The sequence below is a fragment of the Dioscorea cayenensis genome, chromosome 20 (assembly GCF_009730915.1).
Source record: "Dioscorea cayenensis subsp. rotundata cultivar TDr96_F1 chromosome 20, TDr96_F1_v2_PseudoChromosome.rev07_lg8_w22 25.fasta, whole genome shotgun sequence".
In the NCBI taxonomy this organism is placed as follows: Eukaryota; Viridiplantae; Streptophyta; class Magnoliopsida; order Dioscoreales; family Dioscoreaceae; genus Dioscorea; species Dioscorea cayenensis.
The window spans coordinates 3670982-3684773 of record NC_052490.1 but is presented as its reverse complement, the minus strand read 5'-3'; the positions used below and the strand labels follow the sequence as shown (position 1 = coordinate 3684773).

The 13792-nt window shown below is 32.6% G+C and overlaps 1 protein-coding gene across 1 annotated transcript; it reads right to left on the bottom strand.

Moving 5' to 3' along the window:
• Positions 1-2565: 2565 nt before the first annotated feature.
• On the bottom strand, positions 2566-11389 carry LOC120251768 (uncharacterized protein At4g18490). Its single transcript, XM_039260412.1, has 14 exons — positions 11274-11389; positions 9046-9117; positions 8589-8709; positions 8267-8443; positions 7353-8171; positions 6708-6884; positions 5739-5888; positions 5430-5607; positions 4701-4768; positions 4582-4621; positions 4327-4473; positions 2879-2989; positions 2698-2790; positions 2566-2577 (listed from the first exon to the last, which is right to left on the bottom strand). Exons 2-13 carry the CDS (start codon positions 9107-9109, stop codon positions 2740-2742), a joined length of 2103 nt encoding a protein of 700 aa, XP_039116346.1. The 5' UTR covers positions 9110-9117; positions 11274-11389; the 3' UTR covers positions 2566-2577; positions 2698-2739.
• Between the last annotated feature and the right edge of the window lie 2403 nt (positions 11390-13792).

Genomic DNA, 13792 nt, shown 5'->3' with positions numbered 1-13792 from the left:
CAAACTTCCGGGGGAACAGGTCATTTGAAAAAGCATGCCGACAAACATGCTACAAGTCAAAATGATTCTACCCAAACACAAATTAGTTTTCAAATTCGAATATTGGAACTTTTGTTTTTGACAATGAAAATGCAAGAAAAGAAATTGCATAATTTATTGTCAACCCTTTTATCTTGTTGAAAATCCCTCATTTATAAAAATGCTTCTTAGAAGTTTTAATCCAAATTTTAAATCCTTTTCAAGAGCTACTATGAGAAAATATTGTCTCATTATTTATGAGGAATGTATAGAAAAATTAATTTTTGAAATTTCTAAAGGTTCATTTAAAATGGCTCTTACTTCCGATATTTGGTCTTCTCAAAATAATTCGGACTTTCTGTGTTACCACTCATTATATTAATAATAATTGGACTTTACAAAAACGTATTTTGAGTTATATTGAATTGGAATACCAACAGACCACAAGTAATATTGCCGGTTCTATCATGCGCACTATTAATGAGTATAAAATTGAAAATTTTACTTGATAATGCTTCCACAAATAATAGTGCCATTGAAATGTTAAAAATGCAATTAAATCCTATTTTTTCCAAATTTTTTTTCATATTCATTTGCCATAATTTAAATTTATGTGTTAAAGATGGTTTAAAAATTATTGATCCTCATCTTCGTAGAGTTAGAGAAGCTATTTTACATGCAAAAAATTCTTCAAATTGAAGGTATGGATTTAAAAGATATTGTAAGCAAATGGGAAAAAAAATATAAGTAATTTATTTCCAATATTGCTCATAGGTGGAATTCAAATTATGCAATGTTAGATTGTGCTTATGATTATAAAGATTTTCTTACAATGTATTGCCATGAATATTTTCCTGAAGTCGGACTTACTAATTATGATTGGAAAATTAGTTATATGATAAAGGAGTTTTTGGAAATTTTTAATACCACAACTAATTTTTTCCCCCCGATGTTTATTATCCTACTACTTTTATGACTATGTATCAATTGTATTATATTAGTAAAAATTTTTCAAAATATAGACATGATTCTAATTTTTTCTCCCTTTGTTGCTCCTATGGAATTAAAATTTTAAAAATATTTTGCAAAAATTGACCATTTTCCGATTTCATCAATGATTCTTGATCCGTGTTTTAAAATTGATGGCGCTTTTTATTTAATTGATTCTTATGACAAAAACGTGGGACTTGATCATTATCTTTATAAAGATAATTATCGTCGTTTGCTTTATGAAATGTATAATAAATATAATGTAATATATGGAAATAGACGAATTTCTAATTTGGGTACAAATTTTGAAAATCCTTCTTCATCTTCCGAAAAAAATCCACGGCACATCTTGTCAATATGATTAGAAGAAAATTTGCAAATGGTGCTTCTTCTTCTTCCTCCTCTAATGCTAGTTCTTTGCATGAATTAAATCTGTTTTTTAACTAATAATTTTAATGATTTTCTTACTTCCGAAGAAATTAACAATTTTAATATTTTGTTGTGGTGGCAAGCACAAGAACATAATTATCTTGAGCTAGCCGCCATGGCATGTGATTTACTAACCCCACCGATGTCTACAATAGTATCAGAGTGTTGTTTTAGTGATGAACAAAGGTACATGATGATAAGAGGAGTCGAATGAACCAAGCAACAGTGCAAATGTGTATATGTATAAATGATTTATTAGATGTAGAAGACAGATTGCAAGGACAACAAGGACATGAGACCGATGGTGATACCGGAGAAGGGCGCTACACCATCCGAGCGTTCAACACGCATTGATGAAAAAATAAACTAATGGAGTTTGACATTTTTTAAGAAGTTTTATAAAATTAATATGTGACTTTTCCGTGGTTTTTAAATAAATAACAATGTTATATATATATATATATATTAACGTCTATGTGTAATTTATTTATTATGAAATAGTTAGTTTTTTATAATTTATTTGCCTTTATTTTTTTCATGTAATATTTTCTAATTTCATGTCAAATTTTAATAAACTTTTTTAGATTTTTTATATTTTTTTCTTAAATTTTAGTATTTTTAAAATATTTTTAATATTTATTTAATTTAAAATTTAAATTTTAAAAAAAGGGGCCCATCCGTTGTGGGCCTTGCCCCGGGCTGGGCCGACGCTCACCGTACGGTAGGCCATGCCCTCTAGGCCCGAATGGAATCTGGGATGGGCCAGCCCAGGCATGTACAGTGCTGGGCCGCAACGGGTCCATGCCGGCCAAGCCCAGTTTCAACCTCCAAAAAATCACAGTAACAAACCCCTTCCATGCCGACCATGGAAAACAGGGCCGGAATCTGGACTCTTATTAACAGGTGGCATGAATATCATCAGAAACGCAGTATGATTTTTTACAATTTGACGGGGGCTAGTCGATGAGAAAAGCCGTAACATCAGCTGATTACTGTTCTGACTGCTCATAGATTTTCTTTTTTCTGCCACATCACTAAAAAGTAAAAACCTATACAATATATTGTGACTGTAACGAGATGAAAATAATTCCTGTCAAGGAATGAAGTAAAACGCCAATGAACACAAACCTCCAAATCGTTCTGTAGCTTGCAGGAGGGGCATATATCATTGCAGCAAGAAACACAGAGATGAGTATGAATGGTGAGCATCTAATTCCTCTAACCCCACAGCATGAGAAATAGAGAAATAAGTGACCATACCCATGTATCAGCATCAGAAAATAAGCAGCAGATCGACCCGCTTCAGAACTCCTTGGACTGCAAGCTTGCAGCGAACTTTTGAAGCTCATGGATGTTTTGATAGTTAAATGAAAACAAGTTTAATCTCCAGTTAACCAACAGAATGAAATTAAATCAGGAACTTCAGTTGAGGAAAGGATATCTTCTCATCAAACATTGGATGGTTTAGCATCAATAGGGTGTTGTTGTTCACGACAGCACGAACCAGTATTTCTTTGGCTTCTTCATGCTTCTTTTTCAGCATTGCGCAAATCTGTGAAAGTCAAAAGCATCAGGGTAGTAAACCATCTTATTTAACATACAGCTATCAAGAATGGGCAAACTTATGATAAACCTTCGAGATGAATTCATGATAACAAAGCACACTTATATAATCAAGTAGCCAACTATCTTATACATATACAACTAATCATGACGAAGCGCACTCAATGCTATACCATGAAGATGAATTCATGAGACTACCTGATTAAAGACAAGCATCATATATCAGAAACAGAGAACAAAGACTGTCAAACATGCAATCCAGCAAACACATATATCAAAATAAGTAGAGTGGACAGAACGAAGATATAAATAGATTCAGCAACATAAATGGCTTGCTTAATAACTTAAGGCATCATAATAGAATCAAGCAGTCAATCCAATTAATATACTGCATAAATAATTTGTATTGTGTGGGATTGTAATATTAAGTGAGGCAACATAGCCGAGATTTTCACAGAGGCAATTAGCTCCATGTAAATTCCCCAAAAGAGAATAAATACCAAATAGAGCACAGGGAAGTCAGCTGAAATTTAACATCTCCATATCAGATAATTTGATGATAAATATGTCCTTAGAAATGGAACTCTACAATCTAAAAATTTACCCAACATGATCCAATGGGCATCAAGATAGTAAGGAAGCTCATTCTCATAAATATCTGTTAATGGACATTGATGACATCCATTGGAATAATTCTCTGATACCATGATAGAAGATAGACTAGAGAATAGATCAATTCTCATTACGTTGAACAACAACCCTTTGGGTCTACATGTAGGCAATCAATAATACAAGTACACCACATGTATGTATATACATACATATATACATCTAACATACATATAGGGTATGCATACACGTCTAACATATACTATATTTTGTTTTTCTTGATTTTACCACCTCTCCCAGCTTTGTATGAATTGATAATATCGTAAGAGTGGATATTGAAGCAATAAGATCACATAATTGACTTCTATGTTTAATAAATCTATGATGGCACTAAATAGTAGGGATCAAAGAAAGTTTAAACAGTATATACAACGTTCATTCCTCAAAACCAAAAACTTCTTTTTTTTTTTTTTTCTGACAGGTGGATAAATAAAAGACCTATTTTGGACTCTGATTTTTTTGGAACTACAACCTATGATGCCAGTATCCCAATATTCCACATGCAGGATTTGAACTGTAAATCTCTTCTCTGGGAGAGAGTTCTCCATACCGAAATATTAGTTAAGAGTCTAACCTGAATATAGATGTATGTTCAAAGTTACATGAGGTACCAATTTTAGGCCAATATGAAGTTAGTATGAAATCTAAATAACTCACATCATCAAGCTCTTTTGCACAGGCCTCTGCCTTTTCTACATTTCCATCATCCTCAATTAGTATTGGAACTTCAAAGTTATTTGACAAATTTTGGCCCCCATTGACAATCTCCTTGTGTGGACCTACTGGACTTTCAGTTAATGGAACCTAACAAATGAACATAGAAACAGTGAGCAAATGGTGAAACCCTCCTTTATCATATATCAAGAATAAAAGCTTCAATGGATTTGCAAATGTGATAGTGTTAGTACTAACCAATTTCTCGTCAGATTGTGCTGAAACTTCTAATGATTTCCTGGAGAACATGGCATAACAACATTAATCATAACTTGGGTTCACAAACGTTTGGGAGATCAGAAGTTTCATTAACTAACTTTCTCTCAGCAGTAGAACCTTTGAAACGTTTTAACTGATTTGAAATCCTTGTATCTTCTTTCAACTCCTGAAACATATATTCATATTACATTATAAAATTAGCATCATCAGATTACACATAGATTTGCATAGTTTGAAACACAAGTGATGATAAAATGCTAATAGCAGAGAAAGCTTATGGAGAGCTTGCAAAATCAGAATAACATATTAACTATGATGGAGAGCACGCAGGTATATTGGAAAGTATGCACAAAAAATGCCAAGAGATCTCACAAGGCCTAATTTAGATTAACATCCATGCCAAATGATTTGAACTAAGCATAGATTATGCGTAGAGATCAAACCATCCTATCTCACGTTAAAAAATAATGGCACCTACTGTTTAGGGCCTTTTCTAGCTCGTTTCTTTATTTCAAGGTATGCTCACAATGAGAAACAAAATAAAGTTTCTACACTACCTTTTATTACATTCTTTGAACAAATTTTAGTTCGCAGGAAATGACAAAATTTGCAAATGGACCATTTTAAAGGGAAGTAGTGTACCTAGTCCAATGAAATCAGAAGAGAAATACAGATATATACATTGGCCTCAAAAGATCTTTAAGAGCAATGTCAAAGTAGAACCCATACTTATGATTGTCAAAGAAATCAGACCATAAGAAGGTAGACAAAGACAATGTACAACAAGAAGAAAAATTGAATGGTATCTAAATAAAACATAGCAAGACCTCAAGTGCTTTTCGCTTCAAAGGAGGGCTCAATAATGCACTTCTTCTGGTGATAACAGTACTGACAACCTTAGATTCTGTGCCAAACAAACGCTGCAAATTTTCCTCATAAAACTTATCTGATTTTGTTTCAGTTTGCAGTGTGGAATTTGCTGATGTGATATTTAATTTTGTCAATCTACATTTGAGAATGATTGAGGTCAGAAAGAAATTCTGACAGATCCAGGTAATTGCTGATAAAAAATGAGACCATGTAGACCAATATGATGAATAAATATAGTACCAAAAATTGCCAGATTTAAGCATCACCTTTTCTCATCTTTTGGGCAAATATCTCTCACTTCATTGGAAGAGGTCATGGGGCTTTTTATAGGCATGAAGCTTGAGCTATGATTCTTATCCATATTATTGCTAGATGGACTAATTTCACTTGGCATATTGGGAGGATGACATTGGACACTGAAAGAAATTTGTAAAATTCAATCAACAAGTAAAGCATAATTCTTCACAATTGAACTTGAGATGGTTAAAAGTGAAACATGTAAGTAAATTATTTAACTAGGCAGTCACGCAAATAGAAACAGAATTATCTCAGTACAATACCTTAAATTTTGAGAATGATGCTAAACAACAAAGCTTTAATAAATACTCATCCTAGCCTATGCTGAGTGCCAAACAGCAGACAAATTCAGTTATGGTTTCAGATGACCTACAAAATTTCCTTCAATAACCGTTAGCTAACTTTAGCAGCATTGAATTACATTACAGCATATATGGAAGTCATCAAAATTGTGAGGCCATTATGGCAATAAACTTTTTTTATCTCGTGTCAGCATGTCTATAAGTTAGTGTTACATCATGCAAAAGGTCAATCATTTTAGTTAAATCCTATACAAAATTAAGGAATTCAGATTCCAGCCACTTGATTCAATCTGATGACCACTAAGCTTGTAACAGGTGGACATTAGATAATAATAAGCTGACCATGGACCAAAACAGTTTTCATACCAAGAATCTAAAGTATCACAGACTTCAATTTTCTATCTCCCTCCGTTAATCATCAATACGTCTTGTGGCACAGTCTTGTCGAATGACTTCAATATGACACATGCTTGATTTCCAGTTTGTTAATGATTTTGTATTGATTCTCTATGAAATTTAAGCATAGAAATTCATATGATGCATGAAATAAAAGCATGAATATATAAAACTAGGAAGCACCTCATTTTTATAATGCATTAAGAAGTGTAACAATAAGCAAACACAAATGATAATCACCTTTTCCCATTAAGGGTGCACAAAATTTTTTTTTCCAATTTCTTGTTAGCCAAGGAATAGAGTTGCTTGGAAATGCCAACTGATGTTGGTTGAGATACATTCTTCGCAGACTCGTTCAGAGTGCTAAACTGTGGGGCAACAGTTGATTTTGCTTTCAGTAACTTGTTACTGATTAAGCTGAAAAGAACAAACAATACATGCATATAAGAGAAGAAAAATGGAAATCATAAAGGGAACCTAAATTTGAAAGATTCTTCGTTTACATGCGCACAGATAAATGAACTGGAAATGCTTCATGTAGTTGCTTTTCATTATTTTAAAGCATATATCTTAGATTCCAGATGTTACTTGATGTGTCAACGCTTACAGTAATTAACTAAAATGTAAACTCCTTCCATTTGATTGATTGCGATAACTCGATTTATGAAAAGTACACTTGAACATGCATTGCAGCTAGACACTAGGCATTTCATGACCATTACTCAACCTTGTCAATACTTTAGTGTCAGATGATATGAAGTTCTGAACCATCGGCCACCAAATTTCTCATTGTTTGTCAAAAAACCAAATATTCACCACATTTATAGGGGTAAACATTATGAGACATCTAAATAAAGGTAAATTGCATAATCATATTAAGCTTACGTATTTAAGGATGACGGAAGAAAGTTTGAACTCGTATTCTGTTTTCCTCCAGCATGTTTATTTTCATGAGGGCTCTTCAGCACAGAACCCATTTCAGAAACATCTTTATCTTTACGCCTCTTGTTTGATTCTCCAAGGATAGAACCCCCACAAGGTTCATCCTGATTCCCCTGTTGATTCTCGATGCCTACACTAGCACTTGACTTTGTTATTATTGGTTTAAGCAAGCCTCGAGAGTTATATGAATTTGCAGGACTGGAGCTTCCAGAATGTGAGGAATCTATTGATCCAATACTAATATCTTGTTTGCTTGCTCTTCTAGTGATTAAGCAATCCAAAGGGATTGACCCTATTCCAGATTCAGGAAAAGTCTTATTTTCTGAAGTATCACCAGACAGAGATTGGAGAGAAATGTTTTGAGCAGATTTGTCAGCATGATATTTTGCAGAATATTTCCCATCTAATAGATGTAGATCTTGGTATGACCCAATGCTTCCTTCTGCAATAGTTGCTTGCTTCTCTGAAGATGCCATTACTTCATGAGGCATATTCTGATGTCCAGGATCTGAAGAAGTTGAAGGACCAGAACCATTCATTATGTCATCCTTTATGACAGGTTCAGCTGGTGATGTTGCCAAATTTTTTGCTGTCAATGATTTCTTGGTTTCTTTATTTTCAAATGCCTCAAGACTTTGGGCCGAGTTGCTTCTGGAATCTTGAGCCCCATCATGTTTTGAGGAACAATCACCACTGTCAGTACATTTCCTGGGATTCTTTTCCCCTTTGAGCAAATTTGAGTCCAGGTTAAATGATTCCAGCCTGGAAATCAAATGACCCATAAATCTTACAAAAGCATTAGCAAATATATGCATGAGTGGATAATTAGATAAACTTTTAAAATAGAATTCACGCACTCATTGAAATCAAATGTGAATGAGAATTTGTCTTGTTTCATTTCCTTGTTTACTGAATCTTTGGAAGGATTCTTTGTCTTATCATCCTTCTTGCATAGACTAGAAAAGTCTAAATCAGACATATCCATTTTGAAGGATGGAATTGTGTCCAAGCCTCCACCAAGCTCAAGAGCATCACTGAAGAAAAGTTGAGAATTTAGATCCATGGTAGTCAATGATCTTGATGGACTCTACTGGTCAATAATACGAAGTTTGATGAATAGATTTTGTAGGTAAAAAGGAAAAGAAAGAACCGTCGTAGCACGATACTCAGTGTGCTTACAGTTTGTCAAAGTTGAAGCACTTCTTTCCATTTCCTGGAATCATTTCTACATCAAAATCAATTGAGTTCTTGCCTTTTAATGATTTCCAGGATGTAAGAAAATCCTCTCCAAACTCATCATCTATTTCAAACAAAAAATTTAGGTCAATATTGCATGGCCCATTGCAAAGGTAATTGAACCAAAGGAAGAACCTAAATTAATTGGACATCAAAGACATTGCTTGAAAGAATTAGCCCAAAATGAGAGTGACCGGAATGAATATCATGTTAACCGTGCATTTTCCCTGACTGTATGATTGTTTTCAGAATTAAGTCAATATTTGACAGCCTTTTCTACATCTGGGTCATGCAAGGTTCAGCAGTTACATTAAAATTATTATATCAATCAACATGAGAATGAACCACCTAACAATCTGTTATTAACTGCTATGACTTTTAGTATTATGTGCAACAGTACCAAGTGATGAAGTTTTATTCTGTAAACCAGTAGTTGAAGGGGCTCCTTTTGATGATTCCGCCATTTAAGGTGCTGAAAGATCAAGTATACAATCAGAGTCAGTTCCCACATAATGGATTTCAGATGACAGAGCAATTTAAGCACGAAAGACTTTCGAAAGATTCAAGAATTATGCATCCATGTATGGAATGCAGAAGATTAAGTGATACATAAAAATTAACCAATATTCCTTTAAAATGTTAACTTATTTGCAGACAGTATCTCATATAATCTGTGCATAGCCTCACCTAGAAAGGATACATTTCCTTTCCAAAACCGAATTTCCCCAAAAAAATGCTAATGTTTTCAAGATATACTCTGGAAATCATGAAGCTGTTTCCAAGATAACACATACTAATAGGTTTTATTAAGCATGCAGTTTTTTGAGTTGGCGATTAAGGTTTAACTCAATTCTCATATCCACACTCCAAGTAGATATATTAAGCAGATTGTATAGGCAATCAAGCTAATTGATGTAAGAGCAAGAGTAGAACCAAAGAGTGTGGAAACAACTCACAACTCTAGCACAACCTATTGCTGAAATAGGAATGGGAAACTGCAGGAGGCCCAAACAAATTGATAGGACAACTACTCCATGAAATGCATGAACCGAAATCTTTATTCTCCAAATTCAAACTATCAAGAATACCCAAATAAAAATGTATAAAATTGAGAAGCATACAGTTTCTTAAATGTACCAAATCTTGGTCATGACACAAAAAAAGGCAAAGATTAGTAGACAATCTAAAATAAAATGAGGATGAATAACAATTTATACAGTCATTGGTGGATCAAAATGGGAAAGGTTCAATATGAGCTTCCATTCAATAAAGAATCCGAAGTCGATGGAGAAGAATGATAGAGTAGAGTATCATAATCGACAGACCCATCTTGAATTCCAATTTCATATAACTGAAGGAGTCATATTTTATATGATGTTCTACCAGTAAAAGACCAGCCAGAGCATTAAAAGTAGAGGTAAAGATTCTCAGCAAATCCTATAAATAAGAGGATAGAGGGAATGACCATTATTAATTATAAACAGCGTATTTTCAATGATAATTAATGGTCATTTGAGAAATAGCAGATGTTTGAGGAGGAATTTTTGAGAATCAGTGTCTGTGCGGACCAGTGAAGCAAATATCAAATGTAATCAATTCTAGTGATACTTTTGTAAATAATTTGTCACAAGGAAACCAAAAGTTCTTGTAAGGACAGATTTGGCAATTTTTTAGAGCTTACATGGGTATCAATCAGTATTTAAACTAGAGCATCAAATCTGAAACCAGAAAAGAACAAGCTTAGCATGGCAAGGTCACAAACTGATAAAAGAATCCTGCTCCATAGGCATGATTTAGAGATACTTGCTAAGATGGGCATTCCATATATCCTCCATAAAAAAGACAGGGTCTGTCTCAGAGGTGAGTGTTTGTCAAAATGTATATTGCAGGAGAAACTAATGGGTTCAGATAGTGGTGTAAGAAAAGAACTTGGCAGGTCCACGGCAAGCACAAGCTCTCATGGCAAATAGTCCAAGGAGACACAAAATTATATACGACATATATGAACTACTAAAAAATTTCACACCCACGATTATCTAAGTTTACACTAAATGTAATTGAATATCATTCCATACCAGTACAAGGCTAGAAGCATTAGATTAAGGAAAACCTAAAACTATGAGAAACATAATCCTTCAACAATTCACACTTATAAACTGACATTCACATTCAACATAATTAAATATAGCATTGCGTACCAGAAGAAATCAGAAGCATTCAACCACCAAAATTATTGCCATTTCAGTAATAATTAAGCATGGAATGGCAACATGCACAAAGAAAAAAACAATTTAAGGAGCAAACGTATTTATATAATTTTGTGAGATCAAACCATAAATAAATAGCAGAACATTTTCAGCTGATAAAATTTGAAAAGAAATAGAAAATCACAAATTGAAAACTAAAGATTGCCCTCTGAATCACGAACGATTCAAGAAAAACAGGGTTAGATATCAAATCAGAACACAAATTAACAAACAAAAACAATATATACACTAATGCGCTCGAGCGCACACACTGAAACCTTCAAGAAAATCATACTAAATATATAAATTTCTTGTTTCTTGCTCAAATTAAGCATATTAGATGACTAGAACTGCAAAGAAATCTAGGGTTTAGATGATCCACCAGAGTTTGGTGATAGCTTAGCTTGTGGATGAGTTGATGATGGAGATTGCAGCCGGCGGAAGTGGAGAGGAATGGAGAATCCAGAGAGAGAGAGAGAGAGAGAGAGAGGGAGCGAGGACGATGTGGAAGAAGAGGGGGTGAGAGAGAGATTGGGGTGGATCACGAGTGAGGCCGAGAGCTTCGTTTGCGAGAGGAGGGCGGTGAGAGAGTTTGAATATATATATATATATATATATATTATTACCTGAGAAATTGGAGCCAACTAAAAACCCTTTATTTATTTATTTATTTTATTATTATTATTATTATATTTTAATTACAGGGGAAATTATTTTCCTCTTAACCATCTAGTTTGCCTTAGGATTTTTCTTTTAAGTTTTAATTTTACCAATTTAGTGAGGAACTTCCGATTTTTTTATATGATTTAAGTATTCATCAATTTTTATGTTAAATACCTTCTTCTTTTTTTCTTTGACAAATAACGTCAACCGTCATTGATTTAAGGAAAGTTAATAATATTGATGTGCAATTGTAAACAATTGATTTAAGGAAAGTTAATAATATTGATGTCCAATTGCAAACTCAATGAGAGCCTCTGCCCATATTTTGGGTTATTTTTAGAGTTTGATTTTTGATACTCTCCAAAATGATCATTTTAAGTAAAGATTTAGTGCCAATAGACCAAGAGACTATTAGTATATCAACTAAATTTTGTTATTAAACTTAAAGAAAAAATCCGGCTAACTTAATTTGACTTTAAATTTTTAAAAAATTAATTAAAATACAAAAAATGAATTAACATTTAATAAAAATGATAAGATCGAATGAACCAAAAAATAACTTTGAGAGAATTAAAAGAAAATAAATTTGAAAAAAAAAATGAAATTCAAATAAGAACCGTCAAAATGGCAACGAAATCGTTAATACAAGGTTAAATTGGTAAAATTACAACTCCAAAGGTTAATGAAAACTAGAATTTCAAAATAGAAGGTTCAAAAGGTAATTTTAAATAAAGAACTTCTCCAATTTCACCTGTTAACTAGAAAACTAATTTTTTTTTACTAAATAAATTCCAGCTAATATGCGCCTTATATGTCATGTATAAGAGTTTATTTATTTATTTATTTATTTTGACAAAGTTGATAAGCGACAAAATAAAAAACAAACAAGTACAGAAACGTACCAAGTACGGTAGGTTGACTGATCTCCTACGGATAACCCTTGCTATGCAATTATGGAGGGCAGATCGAGAGGTATTTCTCACACAAAACTCTCTTAGGGGCCCCAGAAAAATTTAGGAGGTGTTTTATTGGATGTAATTCTAAATGGAGTGAAATTCCAATTACAATGTAACTGGAAATACTTAGTTTTCAAAATACAGTGCAGTCAAATCTTCTGTTTGGTTGAATGTAACTAGAATTACTATATTATAAGATTTTATGTTTGTTTGAAAGGATTTGTAAATTAAGAATTGAAAAACACATGTGTATATATGCATATATGTATATGAGTATATATATGTATGTATAAGTATATATATGTGTGTATACATGTATATACATACATACATACATGTATATGCATATATGTATGTGTTTGTATATATGCATATATGTATATGTATATGTGTGTGTATATGCATATATATACATAGATGTATATGAGTATATGTATATTTGTGTATATACACATATATATACATATATGTATATGCGTGTATATATATGCATATATGCATACATATATGTATGTATACATATGTAAAAATACCTATGTATGTATATATAAAATATATAAATATATATGTATATATGTGTATAAGTATAATATGTGTGTATTATGCATATGTGTATGTGTATATGTATATATTTTCTGTATATATACATATGTATGTATATATGTATGCCTATGTGTATATGTATATGTTTATATTTTTATATATGTATATATGTATGTATGTATATATATATATATTATATGTGTATGCATATGTATATACGTGTATATATTCATCACCTAAGGATTTTCAACTCCCAGGATTTTGACTTAAGCCCAATTTGGACGTAAGTCCAAATACATCCATTGGAGTATTTGGTTTATCTTAGTATTTTAAAATCCCTCAAACCAAACAAAAGATTTTTGGATGTGGTATTTGAAGTTACAATGTAACTTCAAATACTTCAAAAACAAACATTACCTAAGTGTATTTAAGATGCTCGAACTAAATACCTCACTCCCAGACATGGATAGTGAGTTTAATTATTCTATTTTACAATTCAACAACCATATTAAGTGATTAATTTGATAAAAAAAACTTGTTTTGTATTTATTGCATGATAGATCTTTTTATACTTTATTTTTGAGGTCTTTGTTGAAAGTAATTTTTTCCCCTTTTTTCAACTTATTATGGAGTATGTAAGATTCCCTTATAGCGTGAGGGCTCAAGTTCAACCAAGTTGACAAGTCCAAGGGGTGAGATATGGCTGGATCTCTGTCCAACAATGAGCATTAATGATATC

Excerpts from the sequence above, each read along its gene's own strand:
- LOC120251768 (XM_039260412.1), bottom strand. The coding sequence starts at position 9,109 with ATGGCGGAATCATCAAAAGGAGCCCCTTCAACTACTGGTTTACAGAAT. Across the intron at positions 4,769-5,429 it reads TGAAGCGAAAAGCACTTGAG|GAGTTGAAAGAAGATACAAG; the intron begins GTCTTGCTATGT and ends TATATGTTTCAG. Across the intron at positions 4,474-4,581 it reads CACAATCTGACGAGAAATTG|GTTCCATTAACTGAAAGTCC; the intron begins GTTAGTACTAAC and ends TTCATTTGTTAG.